The sequence below is a fragment of the Esox lucius genome, chromosome 9 (assembly GCF_011004845.1).
Source record: "Esox lucius isolate fEsoLuc1 chromosome 9, fEsoLuc1.pri, whole genome shotgun sequence".
NCBI lineage: Eukaryota > Metazoa > Chordata > Actinopteri > Esociformes > Esocidae > Esox > Esox lucius.
The window spans coordinates 4,188,427-4,206,611 of NC_047577.1; the positions used below are offsets into that span (position 1 = coordinate 4,188,427).

Genomic DNA, 18,185 nt, shown 5'->3' on the forward strand with positions numbered 1-18,185 from the left:
CGAGGGCCATACATTTAGTACACTCAAAAAGCGGTTTTCCCCACATCCCAGCCCCTAACCGCAGATGTTAAACTTCCTCTAACCCTTATCCCAAATCATAACCTCAATTAATTTTTATTCCTGAACCTGACTACCTTAACCGTTAATTCCTACGCTTAACCAGGCATACAAAACAGTGTTGTCAGTGAGTGGAACAGCTGAACTCAGCCCCACCCTCTACTGGTCGCTACAAGAACTGTAGGCTCCTTACCACTCGGCTCTCAAGCTACATTTCCATTCCTCATTCACTTTCCCAACTGTACCAGACAACAACTGCTTAGTGTTTTTAGATATTTTTTAATAATTTTCTTAAAAAAAAAAAAAAAAAGAGATGTCTTTACTCCATAATCAGAACAGGATTAATCAACCTTAATACCTCACTCAACAACATAACCAAAGGGTACTCAAAACAAACAAACAAACAAACAAACAAAATAACTCAAACATAAACATGTAAGGGAGGGGTGGGTCATTCTAATAAAAATGAACACTCTGTATACATGGCAGTGTGTGTGTGTGTGAGTATATCTCAGGCCAACCTCGGTCAAGCTCGACCACAATGAGTCCTCACACACTTAGCAGAACAATGAATCACACACACACACACACACACACACACACACACACACACACACACACACACACACAAACGCACAGACAAAACTGCTAGCATGGAAACCAATGACAGCGGGAAAAAATTACAAATCAAAAAAGGGGAAAGAAATAAAAGCAAAGATACGGAGGGTGGAGGAAGAAGACAACTGCAAATAGGGAAGCAATAAAAATAATTGTCCTAAATAAGAAGCTACAGAGAATAGAGAGTAGTAACAGGTTGTTGAAACTACAGTACAGTTACATGGTTACAATGCTGTGACAGAACGCTTCCATGAGCAAACTTTTACCCCTTTACAGTGCAAACTGGAGGACAATGGATTGGATTTAGAAAAGGTAAGGAAATTAAATAATAATAATTAAAAAAAAAACGCATTCTTTAATATAAAGTGAAAAGATGTATTTTGCATTGGGTTAAAAAGAAAAAACACGGTGGATTTTCAGCACTCAATAAGATCAATTTTGGCATAGAGTCTAAAAACGACGGTGAAAAGGAGGACACGAGAAAGGAGAATAAGAACAAGAAAGAAAATACATTTTATATCATCAAAACAGTAAAAATCAAACAAAAACAAAAAAACATTATGGAAACCAAACAGAACCAAAGTGAACTGTGACCCCAACAACATAACCCAAGTCTCCACATCTTTATTTTTGTATATAATATATATATATATTTATGCATCTATTTATGTTCATGTATAATCTGTAGCGTGTTCGTTTACAGGTCAGGGCTATAAGGCAAGGGACACGTTCCAACACTCAAAATGCATCCTTCCCTCTTCCCCCTTTTCTCTCTCCCCACCTCCCTCTCTCCCCACCTCCCTCGTCTCTCTCCCCCCTCCCTTCCATCGTCCTTTGTCTTCATTACTTGCCCGGTAATTACGACAGTCAGACTCGACCAAATTCTGTGGAAACAATTTCATGGGAATCAGGCTTTCACACCTCCAACCTGTGTCAAATCAGGGATTTCTGCCTCAAAGCAAAAAAAGACGGCGAGAAGGAAAGGAAACGGGGGAAGGAAAGACCAAAGGGAAGATGGATCTGTACTGGAGCGTGGCCAAGGCGTCTGTCTGAGTGTCCTGAGAGAAACTGAACCCATGTCAAAGTGTTCCAACTGACACCCTAGATGGCACACTTCTTTAGACCAGACCTATGTAGCGGCCAGATCACCAAGAGTCCTAGCGTGAAGCGGTGTATCATAAAGGGCTGCCCATTGGGACGTGACCAAGATAACCCCCCCCACACACACACACCTCACCCAACTAACCTGTTTAAAACCAGACATCAAAACCAGACAGAGAAACAGACTAAGGGAGGAAACAGAAAGCAGTCAGCTCGTGCGCCCCATTAAAAGCCTCTTCCCTCCCAGACCACTGTAAGAACAGACAATAAGAACACCTTCCTTCTTGTTTCTTAAATTAAACCCTCCTCTTTTCTTCCCGGTGAGTCCTCGCCTCCACAGGGTTCAGAATACAAGAGGAACATCAAATAACCCTTGTCCTGTCGGTTTCCGTTTCCACTGTCCCCCGTGGGGCAACTCCGAATCAACAGCCGATAGATGGCCAGTTAGACACAAAAAAAAAAGCATCTGAAATCGCAGAGGGGAAGTGCGACACCAGTGTCCCCCACGAGGAGGCGTCCACTGCCTCAGCCAGTTGACCTCCTCGAATGGGAGGGAGGAAAAGGGTAGAGTTCGTGTATCTCTCTCTTCCTCCCTCTCAAGCATCCTTTAATCGCTCACTCGCTTTCAGAACAGGTTCTCCTCAAAGATGGCCATCAGGTCACTCTGGAAGTTAATGTCAATGGTGTCAGCCATCTGTAGAGAGAGGGATGAGAGAATGAGAGAGGGATGAGAGAATGAGAGAGGGATGAGAGAATGAGAAAGGGATGAGAGAATGAGAGAGGGATGAGAGAGGGATGAGAAAGAGGATGAGGGATGAGAAAGAGGATGAGAGGAGGGGTGAGGGATGAGAGGAGGGGTGAGGGATGAGAGGAGGGGTGAGAGAAGGAAAGAGGGATGAGAGGGAGGGTGAAGGATGAGAAAAAGAGGGGTGAGAGAGGGGGATGAGGGAGAACGAGAGGGATGAGAGGGAGAACGAGAGGGATGAGAGGGAGAACGAGAGGGATGAGAGGGAGAGACAGGGAGGGATGAGAGGGAGAGACAGGGAGGGATGAGAGGGAGAGACAGGGAGGGATGAGAGGGAGAGACAGGGAGGGATGACAGAGAGGGGGATATGAGAGACAGGGAGGGATGACAGAGTGAAGGATGAGAGGAGGAAGTCAGGAATCTTCAAAGTTTTTTTCTACTGAAGGTGATTAGTAAAAAAAAATTGAGGTACGTACCGCCTCTCTCCTCCGCCTCTCCTGCTCACGGCGTCTCGCCAGCTCCCTCTGCTGGTCCAAGGCATTCTGTGCAGCGGCAGATGGCGAGGGCGTGGCCTGTGGCTGGGTGGGAGGGGCCTGCGGTGAGTGGGTAGGAGGGGTTGAGGCAGGAGGTGTCGGAGTAAGAGGCGACTGTTGCTCCTGTCGACGGCGAGAGTCCTCTTGGACACGTCCCCTCCCTTGTTGCTCCACCGACTCCTCGTCGTCACGGCCACTGGAAACAGGAAGTAGGAATGGATTTCAGAGGGTTCTAGGAGATTATTGGGCACCTTCCCCCCTCTATCCATCCCCACCAACCCCAACTCACATTCATTCCCACCTCTCACATCCATCCCCATCGCTCACATCCATCCCCACCTCTCCAATCCTTCCCCACTCCATCCATCCCCACCTCTCCCCACCAACCCCACCTCTCACATCCATCCATCCATCCCCACCTCTCACATCCACCTCTCACATCCATCCCCCCTCCATCCATCCCCACCTCTCACATGCATCCATCCCCACCTCTCCCCACCAACCCCACCTCTCACATCCATCCATCCATCTCTCCTCCATCATCCATCCCCACCTCTCCCCACCAACCCCACCTCTCACATCCATCCATCCATCTCTCCTCCATCATCCATCCCCACCTCTCCCCACCAACCCCACCTCTCACATCCATCCATCCATCCCCACCTCTCACATGCATCCATCCCCACCTCTCCCCACCAACCCCACCTCTCACATCCATCCATCCATCTCTCCTCCATCATCCATCCCCACCTCTCACATCCACCTCTCACAACCACCGTAGTCTCCCCTGGTCTCTCCTGCACTCACCGTAGTCTCCCCTGGTCTCTCCTGGCCTGCTCTGCCTGGGCTCTCAGCTGTTTCTCCCTCTCCTCCTTCTCCCTGGCAGCACGGCGGAACTGTTCAAAGCTGTCGCTGGAGGAACGGACGGCAGAGGCCGGGGTGGACTGGGAACGTTGGGCCAAGCTGGCCCAGGAACCCATGTTCTTCAGCTTCACGTCCTGGGGGAGGAGGGGTGATGTTAACACACACGTTTAACATTAAAATGAGCAAGTGGTTAAGCAGGTCTCCAAAGAGACCAAAGAGACGCACACGCACACGCACACGCACACGCACACGCACACGCACACGCACACGCACACACACACACACACACACACACACCGGTGTCTTCCTGGGGGCAATGGGTGTCTTGGCTTCCTGCTTCAGCTTGCTGTCCTGCTGGGAGGTGGGCGGAGCCAGGGACTCGGGGAGGCGGGGCCCGGGACGAGAACCATCCAATGGCTTCACATCAGATCCTGCAGGTGACATGAAAGTAACTTTGTTGCTTGAACTTTTTAACTAAAATAAGAATTAAAAAAACAAACACACACACACACACACACACACACTCACTGTGTTTGTTGTCCTGAGGTGTGTCATTTCTCAGGGGGGGGCTGAAGGGGGGCGGCTTCTCCTCTTTCACCCCTAACAAGCCCCTCTGGTCCTGGAGAAAAACCCCAGGGTTAAAACACCCCCCACACACTGTATACATGTCCACCAGCGGCAGAATTCAACTTTGGAGGGGATAACACTGTATACACATCCATTACATAAACACACTGTATACACAACCATTACATAAACACACTGTAACACATCCATTACATAAACAAACTGTATACACATCCATTACATAAACACACTGTATACGCATCCATTACATAAACACACTGTATACGCATCCATTACATAAACACACTGTATACGCATCCATTACATAAACACACTGTATACGCATCCATTACATAAACACACTGTATACATCCATTACATAAACACACTGTATACACAACCATTACATAAACACACTGTAACACATCCATTACATAAACACACTGTAACACATCCATTACATAAACACACTGTATACACAACCATTACATAAACACACTGTATACACATCCATTACATAAACACACTGTATACACATCCATTACATAAACACACTGTATACAAAACCATTACATAAACATACTGTATACACAACGTAACGTACACACTGTATACACAACCTAACGTACACACCCTTTATACACAACCTAACGTACACACATTGTATACACAACCATTACATAAACACATTGTATACACAACCTAACGTACACACACTGTATACACAACCTAAAGTACACACACTGTATACACAACCATTACATTAACACACTGTATACATCATATAATGTACACAAACTGTATACACAACCATTACATAAACACACTGTATACACAACGTAACGTACACACACTGTATACATAACCATTACATAACCACACTGTATACACAACCTAACGTACACACACTGTATACACAACCTAACGTACACACACTGTATACACAACCATTACATTAACACACTGTATACATCATATAATGTACACACACTGTATACACAACCATTACATAAACGCACTGTATACACAATGTAATGTACACACACTGTATACACAACCTAACGTACACATAAACACACGGTATACACAACCTAACGTACACACACTGTATACACAACCTAACATACACATAAACACACTGTATACACAATGTAACGTACACACACTGTATACACAACCATTACATAAACACACTGTATACACAACGTAACGTACACAAACACACTGTATACACAACGTAACGTACACATAAACACACTGTATACACAACGTAACGTACACAAACACACTGTATACACAACCATTACATACAAAAACACTGTACACACACACACACACACACACACACACACTAGAAGATTAGCAACATTCGATGTCAGCACTTACTGGTCTCCTAGGCTGCGAAGGCGACTGTCCCATTGGTTGGAACTGAGGCATCTGGGGAGAATGCATCATCAAAGGGGAGGGGCTCTTCCTCAGAGGGCCTATCACAACCAGAGAAACGTGAGTATGCTAATTAGAGTGATGAGGGGTTGTCTCCTTGGGATTGTTGTGTGAGTGTGCGTGCGCGTGTGTGCATGTGCTTGTTTCTCAACTTTTTCAGGACCAAGTGTCTTGACATCACATGAAAACACGTTAAAGAAGCCTTTTGCTGTGTGTCCTGACTTTTCCAAAACCCTTTTTGTAGGCTTATGACTTATTACCAGAACGGAGCGTTTCAAGGTTTGGAGCTGCGAATGGCATTGAGCATCGCTGTGCATGTTCACTTTCCCCACATTTTGATCCCCACTCAATTATGTTTTGACTAATTGAGATCAATCAACACACAAGACCCCATAATGACAAAGCCAAACCAATTTTTTTCAAAATGTACCAATTTCTTGCAAACGAAAAACTCAAATACCTCATGTAGGCCTGAAACATTCACATCCTTCGGGCCTACCTGTACTGAAAGGATCAGCTTGTCTCCGTGGTGATGGTTGCTGCTGCTGTAGTTGCTGTTTAATCTGCTGTTGTTGGTGTTGTTGGTTTATCTGTTGTTGTTGTTTGTTTATCTGTTGTTGTTTGTTTATCTGCTGCTGTTGTTTTATCTGCTGCTGTTGTTTTATCTGCTGCTGTTGTTTTATCTGCTGCTGTTGTTTTATCTGCTGCTGTTGTTTTATCTGATGTTGTTGTAGTTTTTGTTGTTGATTTATCTTTTCTTGTTGTAGGTTTGCTTGTTGTTTTTGGTTTATCTGTTGTTGTTGTTGGTTTATCTGTTGTTGGTTTATCTGTTGTTGTTCTTGGTTAATCTGTTGTTGTTGTATAATCTGTTGTTGTTTAAACTGTTGTTGTTGTTTAATCTGTTGTTGTTGTTTAATCTGTTGTTGTTGGTTTATCTGTTGTTGTTGTTGTTGGTTTATCTGTTGTTGTTGTTTTATCTGTTGTTGTTGGTTTATCTGTTGTTGTTGGTTTATCTGTTGTTGTTGGTTTATCTGTTGTTGTTGGTTTATCTGTTGTTGTTGTTGGTTTATCTGTTGTTGTTGTTGGTTTATCTGTTGTTGTTGGTTTATCTGTTGTTGTTGTTGTTGGTTTATCTGTTGTAGGTGAATCTGTTGCCGTTTCTGTGTCTTCTGGGCCAGGTGTTGCTGGGGAAACAAAGGCCCCGATCCCACCTGTTGCATGTTTGTGTTTGAGTGTGTGTTCAGCTGTGTGTTTGAGTGTGCGTTCAGCTGTGTGTTTGAGTGTGCGTTCAGCTGTGTGTTTGAGTGTGCGTTCAGCTGTGTGTGTGGTTGCGTGTGCGGTTGCGTGTGTGTCATGAGTCTCTGTTGTTGTTGTTGTTGCTGCATTGAAGCGAATGTCTGCATGGCGGGCTGAGGTTGGTCATCGACAGAGGGGGGCAGGGAGGGAGGCAGGGAGGGAGGCAGGGACAACATATACATCTGCATCTGGTTCAGCGGCAGAGGAGTTTCAGAGTTAGTGGGCGTGGCCTCCTCGTCATCCTCGAACAGGGCTTGAGGAGGTTGGGCGGAGACCCCAAGGATTCCGTGGGGGGTGGGGGGAGAAGGAAGGTGAGGCCGTGAGGGCTGTGGGAGGGAGAGGGGGAGGCAAGGTTCGTTGGCAGGAGGAGCAGAGGCGGAGGAAGGGGGGAGGGAGAGGGGCAGGGGAGGCTGGATGGGAGGGGGAGTGGAGGAAGGGGGCAGGGAGGAGGGGGGAGGCTGGGGGGGTTTGGGGGCTGCTCGACTGCTGGGGCGGGACGGCTGCTGGGGGAGAGCATTGTGGAGAGCTACAGAGAGGAGGAGGACAGACAGGAGAGAAGGAGAAAAGAAAGAGAAGGTGGAAGCAAAACAGACGTAAGAATTAGAATATTTCAGGAGAATCCCACATTGTCAACACCTGGATACAGTTGAAATGGCCAGTGAACCTCATTAAAATCCTCTGAAAGTTGTTTCAGTTAGTCAGTAAAACAAACGCATTGCTCTAAATGTGCACTGAAAGGTTAATGAACCTTGGGCATCAAGGGAACATAAAGATTTAATTTCCACAGAGTAGGGTGTGTGTGTGGGTGTGTGTGTGTGTGTGGGTGTGTGTGTGTGTGGGTGGGTGTGTGTGTGGGTGGGTGTGTGTGTGGGTGGGTGTCCACATCTCTGCGTACCTGGGGAGGCCATGACAGCGTGTTGGCTGAAGAAGGGGTGTGTGCCCTCAGCAGAGGGCGTGGCCAGGTGCGCAGCATGAGCACTGCCAGGGTTGAGGTGGGCGGGTCCGACGGCGGCCCCGCCCGGTGCCTCACAGGAAGGATCTGTGTCCCCGCCCCGCCGGCCCAGGTGAGGGGCCAGGAAGCTAGCCAAGGGGTCAAAGGTCAAAGAGGAGTCCAGAGAAGTGTCAGGCGCCGGGGGGAGGGGCAGGGGCGCCGGTTGGGTCCCGGAGGAAGGGGGTCGGGGGGGTGTGACCCGACTCCCACTGGGGTTGGCCGGTCTCTTGGAAGAGGAGGCTGACTTCTTCTGCTGCTGTCTGGGGGCCAGCCCTGGGGAGGAGGGGGAGGAGGCAACACACACCTCCGTCAGATGAGACTGAGGTTCATATTTGGTTTTTTTTTTACTGCGGAAAGGATAATGTAGACGCGCGTTACCCGAGTCAGAATCGTCGCTGTCGGAGGAGTCACTACTGTCCGATGAAGAGCCGGTCTTCATCTTCATCACGCTGGTCACCTCCAAAGCCTTCTCCACTGCAACGGACACACAGACACACAAACACACACTCAGGCACACCACTGGTTTTATCTGTAATACAACGGCTGTGCTGCTTCAGGGCAACGGCGCCGTAGCTGGTTTTGTGAGACGGAGACATGAAGCTCACCCATCGGTCGGCGGCCACGGCTGAGCGTCCAGGCACTGACCTACCTCAAGAAGTCACCAAAGCGCCCCAACACACACTTGCCCCAGCTGGCGCGGAGCTAGTTTGCACCGCCTCTCCGGGACTCCCTGGTTAAATCGCCCCGACCCCCCAACCGCCCTTACCTGGTTGTGTTTTCTTCTTCTTCCTCAGACTCGTCGAGACGTATTTCTCCAGCTCCCGGAGTGTTGACGGCTTCAGCGTTTCGAAGTCTATCTCGATCTCGTCAGGGTTGGAGTTCTTGAGCGAGGGCTCCCGCGACTGGATGATGTGCACAACACGGCCGAGCTTGTCGCCGGGCAGCTTGTTGATGTCCAGGCTGAGCTGGCGCTTCTCCTCGTAGGACATTGGCTGGCACCTTTCCCCAGCCCCGCCCACCCCTGGGAAACAAGGAGGCGACAGCGGTTTAATAAAACAAAACGTGTTTCTGACATTTTGAACAAAATTTTTAAAGAAACAAGCAGGACGCTCATCCAGACCCACCGGTGTCATCCTCCGCTTCCAATGAGGCTGAGGGGATGAGGGGGGTGGGCGGAGGGGCGACGCCCGGACGACTGTTCTTCACCCATTCTCTCTTACTAGTGAGGACAAAGGGAGAAATACTGTACAGTTATTATTATTAGGTCTGATTCTGGAACAGAGACAGAGAGGCAGACAGACCGATACAGACAGACCGATACAGACACATGGGATTCTGATTATGTAACCTCTGCTGTCTAGGATCCTATTGGTCCGTCCACTCTAACCCCACCTGGTCTTCTTGATCTTTTTAGGCGTTGCCTCCGGCTCCTTGCTGTTCTTGCTCTTCCTGGCAGGCTGGAGGACGGCAGGGGGCGGGACCTCCGGGGGCTCCTCCCCTCCCATCTTCTTCTTGTGCTTGTCTTTTTTCTTCTTCTCCCTCTCCTTCTCCCTCTCCTTCCTCTTGGGCTTGGCTGCCTGGGGCGTGGACAGAGCGGCCAGCTGCTCGTGAACAGCTTTGAGCTGCAGGACAGAGAGACACATTTGAGCAGACCCGGCTTCCTCTCAGAACCAAGGCGCCGTTCACACAGGTAGTACAAATCTGATCTCCCATCACTAACCGGTCCTACGATCAGTTCAACCAGCACTGAAAAACACCCCCCTCTCCCACGTCCACGACTAAACACTCCATCAGGAGCACTGAACATCTATTCAGTCCTCCGCAATCGCCACCGCTCCTGCTCCTCTGACCTGTTCCTGTAGTTCAGCCAGTCTCTGTGCTCTGTCGTGCTCCGAGCCTCCCTCCGAGGATTCCGATTCCGAGGAGGAGCTGTCAGAGGAAGAGGGAGGTCGCGGGGCAGGGGGAGGGGCCGGTCTGGTTGAGGGGGCGGGGGCGGGAACGGACGCCGTCTCCTCGGGCTCGTCCGGCATTTTGGCAAAGCGCATCTCAAACACATCCTGGTTGGTTGGACGGATGGTGAAAGAGAGGGGTCAGGGGTATGCACCGTGGGAACTGTAGTCCGTGGCACCATAACATTTGTAGTACCTTTGTTTGTTTATTCACCACTGAACACCTGTTACTATAGTTGTCAGATTATAACAAGGATGCAATTACAGATAAGATTTCAAAGTAGTTTGAAGTTTCCCCTGTAGGTTTTACAACAGATTCATGTGCCTGTAGTTTTTGTAATGGACTGGTGTGCCTGTAGTCTTTGTAATGGACTGGTGTGCCTGTAGTCTTTGTAATGGACGGGTGTGCCTGTAGTCTTTGTAATGGACGGGTGTGCCTGTATTCTTTGAAATGGACGGGTGTGCCTGTAGTCTTTGTAATGGACTGGTGTGCCTGTAGTCTTTGTAATGGACTGGTATGCCTGTAGTCTTTGTAATGGACTGGTGTGCCTGTAGTCTTTGTAATGGACTGGTGTGCCTGTAGTCTTTGTAATGGACTGGTGTGCCAGTATTCTTTGTAATGGACTGGTGTGCCAGTATTCTTTGTAATGGACTGGTGTGCCTGTAGTCTTTGTAATGGACTGGTGTGCCTGTAGTCTTTGTAATGGACTGGTGTGCCTGTAGTCTTTGTAATGGACTGGTGTGCCTGTAGTCTTTGTAATGGACTGGTGTGCCTGTAGTCTTTGTAATGGACTGGTGTACCCGTAGTCTTTGTAATGGACTGGTGTACCCGTAGTCTTTGTAATGGACTGGTGTACCCGTAGTTTTCAGAACAGACTGATATACCTGTAGTTTGCGTGCCATGGCAACCACATCGTGGTCAGGGGGATTGTATTTGTAGCAGTTAGAGAACATCAACCGGACGTCAGCAGCAAACTCCTGAGCGTCCCTGTACTGTCTGTCGTCCAGCTTGTTCTACAAGACACGCACACCAACAAACACAGGCCAATGTTAAGAACCTGAAAACCTACAGCTACAGATGTCCACCTCTGACGTCACTGCAGATCACAGTAAAGTCTTGGCAAAAACCTCCTAAACCTGCCTCTATTTAAAAGGGGCGGTATGCAGGAAATATCACTGTAATATAAGACAACTACCACGATACACCTGGAATGAGTGTTTCACATATTTATTCACTGGAAATTATATTTTAAAAACTCAGTTCAAATGGCTAAATAAACCCGTATTTTACATAAAAAAAAAAAAATCAACAGACATTGTTCTGACAGTATTTGTGATCTGTTCACCAGAAGAGGAAGTGAGATTCACTAGCGTCTGTGCGAAACCCGTTCTCTCAGGGTCAACCTTTCAATCGCATCAGCGGCCACTCACCTTGATGGTCCCCAGGTCCATGGGGTGTTTGATGATGTCATGGTAGTCGTGGAGACCAAGGGCGCGCGCGTCGACAGGCTTGTAGAAGGGCCATCCATATGCCACGTGCTTCTTCGACAGCATCTCCTTCACCAGGCCTGCGCAATACCAGAGCTGCTCCTGAGGAGGAGGGCAGAGGAGGAACAGCGAGGTGATAGGCGGATGGAGGAAGAAGGACTAGGGATGAAGAGGTGGACAGGACTTAAACCGTACATGACCCAAGCCAGCGTTTGCTCGTAACCAACCCCGTTTGAACACAAACATATATTGCATTTGTACATCTAAAACTCTTAAACATTACAGCCATTTGACAGACTCGTATCCAGAGTGACATTTAGGCACAAATGTTATAGCTGTCAGATCGGGGATTAGAACCAACAACCTATTGTTTACTGGCGCAATGCTCTAGAACACTAGGCTCCATTTGGGTTACTTTACCCCAGAAATTATTCTTCTCAGCCTGGACTGCCACTGACGTGTCTCCTATATCAATTTTACCAGTTAGCCTACGGTCATATGTAGAAGACAGATTTTCTGTTACTCCCGTCAGCACTGGGAGTTGAACCAACAACCCTCCTGCCCAATTCAAATGTTCAAAATAAGAAAAATAATACCTGACGTTTGGGGCTCCTACTGGTCTGAGCTCCGCCTATGACCCCCGCCACATCCCCGGTGACCCCCGCCCCCAACCCCAGGTGGTGCTGGGAATCAGGCTGAGCAGGATTCCGTTTGGGCTGCTTCGGCGGGCGGCTGCTGCTCTCACGGCGGGGGCGGGGCTCCATCGACACAGGAGACGACTCGCTGAGCTGGTCATTGGCAGTGGGCGTGGTCGTGTCTGCCTTCCGCTTCTGGCTCTTTCTATGCTGTATGAGATCAGGGGGCGGAGGTCAGCACAGGAGATTACATCAAAGGGACTAACATAATAAAACTCCTTAACTGTTAAATTTTATGGCCTCTGGGTGCATGCAGAGTGCAGGAGAGGTAATGTTCAACTTGAAGTTTTTCCAGCTATTGGCTGATTCGAACTGGGAGTTCCAAAATCCGTTTACTACATTAAAAAGGTAGATGTAGTCAATGTTGTCGCAAAAACAGCCATTTAGCCACTGGAGAGCTCCATCACTCTCTATGGGACAACTCCACAGTTTAGCCACTGCAGAGCTCCATCACTCTCTATGAGACTCCACATATGCCCAATCTAACTGAATAACGAGACAGTTTATTCACGGCAGAAACAGACAGGTTTCAATCAAATCAGCTGTGGCCACACACTTTCAACCCCACCCCCCCTCACCTTGGTGGGGGGCTTGGTGCTCTTCAGGACCGGTGGGTTGGCGGGGAGAAGGCCAGGGTGGGCGGGGACAGAGGTGACGCCCTGGGCCAGGACATCCAGGGTGCTGACGGGGAAGGGCGCTATCGGCTGGGGGCCAAGGGATGGAGGGGTAGGGGGCACGCAAGCCGGCTGGGTCTGAGGAGGGAGGGTCGGGGGGAGGATGGGGGGCCCCTGAGGCACGGGAAGACCCCGGGTCTGAGGGCTAGGCGACGGGGAGGAGAACCCTCGGGTGTGGGGGGTTGAGGAGGGAGATGAATCCTGGCCCGAGTCAGACTTAGACAGCAGACCTGGGAGGGCGGAGGAGAAAGGGGGAGAGGGTGAGACAGGGGTGGGGATTTGGGGAGAGGGTGAGATGGGGGTGGGGATTGGGGGAGAGGGTGAGGATTGGGGGACACAATATTAATAACAATCAAAACACCGGAATGATCGCAAATATGATACCTTTAACCACTGCACCCTCCCTCGCTCCTCCCCCACACCCCCCCTCTCTACCTGCTTCTCGCCTTCCCCCTCTCCGCCCCTTGGTAACCACAGGAATCTCAGTCTCCTCCTGGGGCATCTCAGATATCCTCTGGAGGAACATCTTCTCTAGAGCTTCAGCCATCAGGACAATATCATCACCAGGCTGTGCACACGCACACACACACGCACGTTAATCCGGTCTGTGTTGCCGTCTGTGTGTGTGTGTGTGTGTGTGCGCGTTTCAGTCTCTGTGTGTGTGTGTGTACCTTGTTGTAGATGTAGCAGTTGGTGAACATGGTGTTGAAGTCCTGGATACATTCCTGTGCGTTGTCATAGTAACCGTTCTCCAGCCTCTTCTTGATGGTCCCCATGTCCATGGGGACTTTAATGATCCTGTAGTAGTCCTGGGGAGGGGAAAAACAAGGGTTCAACTGGAGTTCCATTCAGCCCCCCCTCGTCCCCCCCCCCCCCCATCAGCCACTACTCACAGGAAGGCATAGTTTAATGGCGTCGACGGGGGCCTGGAAGGGCCAGGAGAAGTGATGTTTCCACAGCGTCTTCAACACCACCTTCTGTAGGAACTGAGCAAAACAAGCCTTACTGATTAGAAGGGGCCTAAAAAACTGGGATCTGGGACGCAGGCAGACACACACACACACACAGTGGATTGGACGGACAAACATGGAGACAGGCCAATCTGACGGACAGTACCTGTAGCTGGTTGGTCTGTCGTTTGGGCCTTGACGGGTTCCATGTTTCAGGGGGCGGGGGATTGAAGAGGAGGGGCCGGGGGGGCGGATCTAGGCTGCTGCCCGCCTCCAAGCCGTCTCCCATAGTGACAGGGGTGGGGCGTGGCAGAGGGGGAGTAGTCCCAGTGAGACAGTTTGGATACGGGGAGGGGAGGGGGGGGGGGGCCGTTCTCAGGCCATCACCCACAGGACCGTCTAGAGGAAGAGGAACGTCCTCGTTAACATCATCATCACAACATTCCAGTCTCAGGACCAAAACTCACTCATGGAACCCTAATTGTTATGGTGTCTCTCTCAGCCTATTGGTCTCTTTCAGCCTGACTGTCTCTCTCTCTCTCTCTCTCACTCTCTCAGTCTCAACCTGTCTCTCTCTCACTCTCTCAGTCTCAACCTGTCTCTCTCTCTCTCTCTCTCTCTCAGTCTCAACCTGTCTCTCTCTCTCACTCTCTCAGTCTCAACCTGTCTCTCTCTCTCTCTCTCTCTCTCAGTCTCAACCTGTCTCTCTCTCTCAGTCTCAACCTGTCTCTCTCTCTCTCTCTCAGTCTCAACCTGTCTCTCTCTCTCTTTTGCACAGTCTCAGCCTGTCTCCCCCCCGAACCCCCGCACTCTCCCCCTCTCTCCCTCACCTCCTCCATCAGCCACTCTCTCTCAGTCAGCTACAGATAGAATGCAATTCTCTTCCTGGTTGGAGCTCTTCCCTTTCTTCATTTTCCCAGCATGAGCCAGAGCATTCCCAGCTTGTTCTCACATACACATACACACAAACAAACAAACAAAGGACTTACACATGGCTCCAACAAACACACACACAAACGGCACCAACACACAAACATACACACCTTGTAGAGGAAGCAAAACGAGGATCTGTTGGCACTAACAGCCTGTCAGTTCTACTCACATATACAGGAAACTAACCTGGCCAACTCTCATTTTATAAACAACACCAAAACTACACATTCCATTTGAGGGAAACAATAAGGGCATGTTTCATTTAAGTTTCACAATATTTCCATGCATAGGTTTAGCTACACAACAATCAATCAATCAATCCAATGTATTTATAAAGCCCTTTTTACAACAGCAGTTGTCACAAAGTGCTTTACAGAGACACCCGGCCTTAAACCCCAAGGAGCAAACAACAGTAGAGTTGAATTTCAGTGGCTAGAAAAAACTCCCTAAGAAGGTCGAATTTTAGGAAGAAACCTAGAGAGGACCCAGGCTCAGAGGGGTGACCAGTCCTCTTCTGGCTGTGCCGGGTGAGATATTAAGAGTCCAATTGGAATAATAAATACATTTCTCTGGGCTAAATCCAGAGTCTAACAACTCAATACTTTGTTAATTCTAGCTTTACAATAACTCCATACTTCATTTGAACTACACAAAACAATGTTCACTTACTTATGCAGGTAAATACTTTGGTACATTAACTGGAATTTTAATTCAGGAGCACCAGTAAGACTAGAAAAATCAAATATTCTAGCATGGATATCTCACATAGTTGTTATAGTGCCGCTAAATTCGTGCACACCCATTTTCCAGCCGAAAATGCTGTGTTTTCATTCATAAACAATTATGCTAATTACCGGAGATTCAAAACACTTGGTTGTAAACAGTGTAGAAAACCTCACTTCTAATATTAGATCACAGGAATAGCCTGCATAACGGGCCAACCAGCGATTCCGACGTGTGTGAATACTGCAACACTGACTGTGATTCAATCACTCGTGTGGCCCTGACGAGCTGTAGTTAATTTGGCGCAGAGATGCCAATGATTAAGTTCCAATAACCAAAGACCAGACAATACAAGCAGCGCGTACACACACACACGCAGAGCAGTTAGGGTTGGTCGATGGACTTACATGTTTTTTGTTGCGGTGGACACAGTTTAATGCAGAAGGGGTGTCATATCTTCCAGCGTGTAGGGGGGGGGGGTGTCCTGACCCGGGTGGACGAGACACCTGGGGGAGGTTTGGGTGACAATAGGACAGGCTGGAGGGGGTGTGACTGAGCTGTCGCAAGGCCAAGGAAATCACAACACTGGCAGTCGGACGGGAGACACCTCAACGGGAAACGGAGAGAGTCAGAGAGAGAGAGAGGGGAATAAAGTCCATGGTAACAGTTGTAGATAGTGTGACTGTGCATACATAACATCAGGAAGGGAGGCAACGTGCGTGAAACAGACCGAGGAAAACTACTACGTAGTCACGTATCATGAGAGAAAAACAAACACACAGTCAAAACACAACGAATATGATCTCAAAACAACAAAATGGCGTCGTTGTCACCTACGTCTGTCTACTAATCAAATAGCAAATCTGATAATTGCGAGGGTTGGAGGAGGCATAATTGATTGCTGTCCTAAAAGGTAATCGAGTTGTGAATAACCTAGTCATTACCGCTGTCTGCGTTTTTGACAGCTCCGTACGTAAACATGCTTTCAGAATACAACTTGGGAGGGTGTTGTTATTCTCGAAATAACCTACGTCGTATTGACATGTGCTTTCTGCGCCATCGAGACTAAACTGCGTTCGAAATCGGGCGTAACTTATGTCACGAATACGGCCTACGGGGCTACAAACAAACAGCTCGCTAACAACTAACGTTAGCCTGCTACCGTTCCTCAGCTGCCGTGTGCAATGACAATGAGGAAGATCGTTACCTATGAAAAACAACATTTTATTTGACACCAACACGCTAAAGGAAAGAAAACACAGCATGTGCAATAAACTGCACTTCCGTTAACGTAAAGACAGGGAAAATGCATCTCTCTGTGCACTCGGACCGGCGACAGGCCTGTAAATAAGACAGCTCACTGACAGCAGCAGAAATACCACCCCGAACCCGGCTCTGAGTGTTTTGTCAGACTACTGAGGTCGAATGTCTTCGCATGCCATAGAGGTGTCCGCGGACAGAAATCCCGAAACACGTTTATTTACCTTCTATCAGTTGTCAGCGCGCGCAGATCTTCATCACCTCAAATCCAGAACAAACAGCCCCGTTCGACGTCGTTGACGTCAGACGCAGGTGGGACGTCCGTACGTGGGTCGGAGGAATGTCACCTCTCCACGTTTCTCCTCCTCCAAGCTCTTCCCTGATCATGCAATACCATGCAATGATTTCGAACTTGGGTGGGGGGGACTCAGATTTCCAAATATTCCATTATATACATAAATGGCCATTCATATATACATACATACATACAGACACAGTAACATTATAAATCAATGCAGGGTGACGCTGCCTTGTTGTACCAGGACGGACCGTACTGTTCGTGACTCTGTGAAATTATACAGTTGAATAGAAGGCTTACTTCTGCGTTATGATACGGTAAATGGCATGAATGTAATTTCACAAACCACATAATTGTACAATGGTAAACTCGATTAAGTCCTCTTTTAGTGGAATTGGTGTGCCACCTAGTGGTCAGTAAACAGCATGTCGTCATTTGGCAGAGCGTCTTACGTACAGCGCGAGTTACCATTGTGGTTGGATTCATTTGTATCCCCCGTTGGAACTCGGTCCCTGCGATTAACGGGATGCTCCTAAAGGGTCTCATTCTGGTGATATGATGATTCATGCATGTCTGCCTACAAATACAGATGATCTTGTGTCTGATCCATAATATGTACATGACGTACGCGGTGTATCCAGCGCTTGACTTGGGATAAGTGCGGGAACTGCACATTATGCTATGTTCAGCAATATGTTTGTGTTAATAATGCGTGCCTAAAAAAGGAATCGGAACACTGTTTGCCCAAAATTTGTGTCCACACCAATTCCGACCCACTAAAGCAACATCACGGGCCAGCAGCAGAGCCAGTTCACATTTTAGATTTTTGTTTTCATAAGAAGTGCGCCAAAGTTTCAGCGCCATGGTTTGAAAGCGATCTAGCTGAGCATAACGCAACACTCGTCCTCGTTGTCACGCGAGTTGCTGGCCACAATTGAGTCCTTGTAACTAGGACAAACGTTAATTCCGAAAACTGTCTGTGTGCCTTAATTAAAGAGTT

General features: G+C 48.6%; 1 protein-coding gene across 1 annotated transcript; it reads right to left on the reverse strand.

The window, feature by feature from the left end:
• Positions 1–320: 320 nt before the first annotated feature.
• On the reverse strand, positions 321–17,097 carry LOC105005715 (bromodomain-containing protein 4). The gene is made up of 23 exons (XM_034294453.1): positions 16,035–17,097; positions 14,138–14,370; positions 13,915–14,007; positions 13,693–13,830; positions 13,457–13,589; positions 12,926–13,251; positions 12,249–12,497; positions 11,596–11,754; positions 11,050–11,178; positions 10,066–10,272; positions 9,608–9,837; positions 9,340–9,434; positions 8,982–9,236; positions 8,594–8,689; positions 8,120–8,488; positions 7,239–7,750; positions 6,428–6,560; positions 5,872–5,969; positions 4,447–4,537; positions 4,216–4,349; positions 3,862–4,052; positions 2,998–3,250; positions 321–2,470 (listed from the first exon to the last, which is right to left on the reverse strand). The coding sequence occupies exons 2-23, from the start codon at positions 14,258–14,260 to the stop codon at positions 2,402–2,404; spliced, it is 4,083 nt and encodes a 1,360-aa protein (XP_034150344.1). The 5' UTR covers positions 14,261–14,370; positions 16,035–17,097; the 3' UTR covers positions 321–2,401.
• Between the last annotated feature and the right edge of the window lie 1,088 nt (positions 17,098–18,185).

What these genes read in the sequence shown, in the direction of transcription:
- LOC105005715 (XM_034294453.1), bottom strand. Translation starts at nt 14,260, where the DNA reads ATGGGAGACGGCTTGGAGGCGGGCAGCAGCCTAGATCCGCCCCCCCGG. An exon ending in AGGGGGAAGGCGAGAAGCAG is followed by an intron (nt 13,252 to 13,456) that starts GTAGAGAGGGGG and finishes CCGCCCTCCCAG; the next exon opens with GTCTGCTGTCTAAGTCTGAC. An exon ending in AGCTGATCCTTTCAGTACAG is followed by an intron (nt 5,970 to 6,427) that starts GTAGGCCCGAAG and finishes TGGTTGTGATAG; the next exon opens with GCCCTCTGAGGAAGAGCCCC.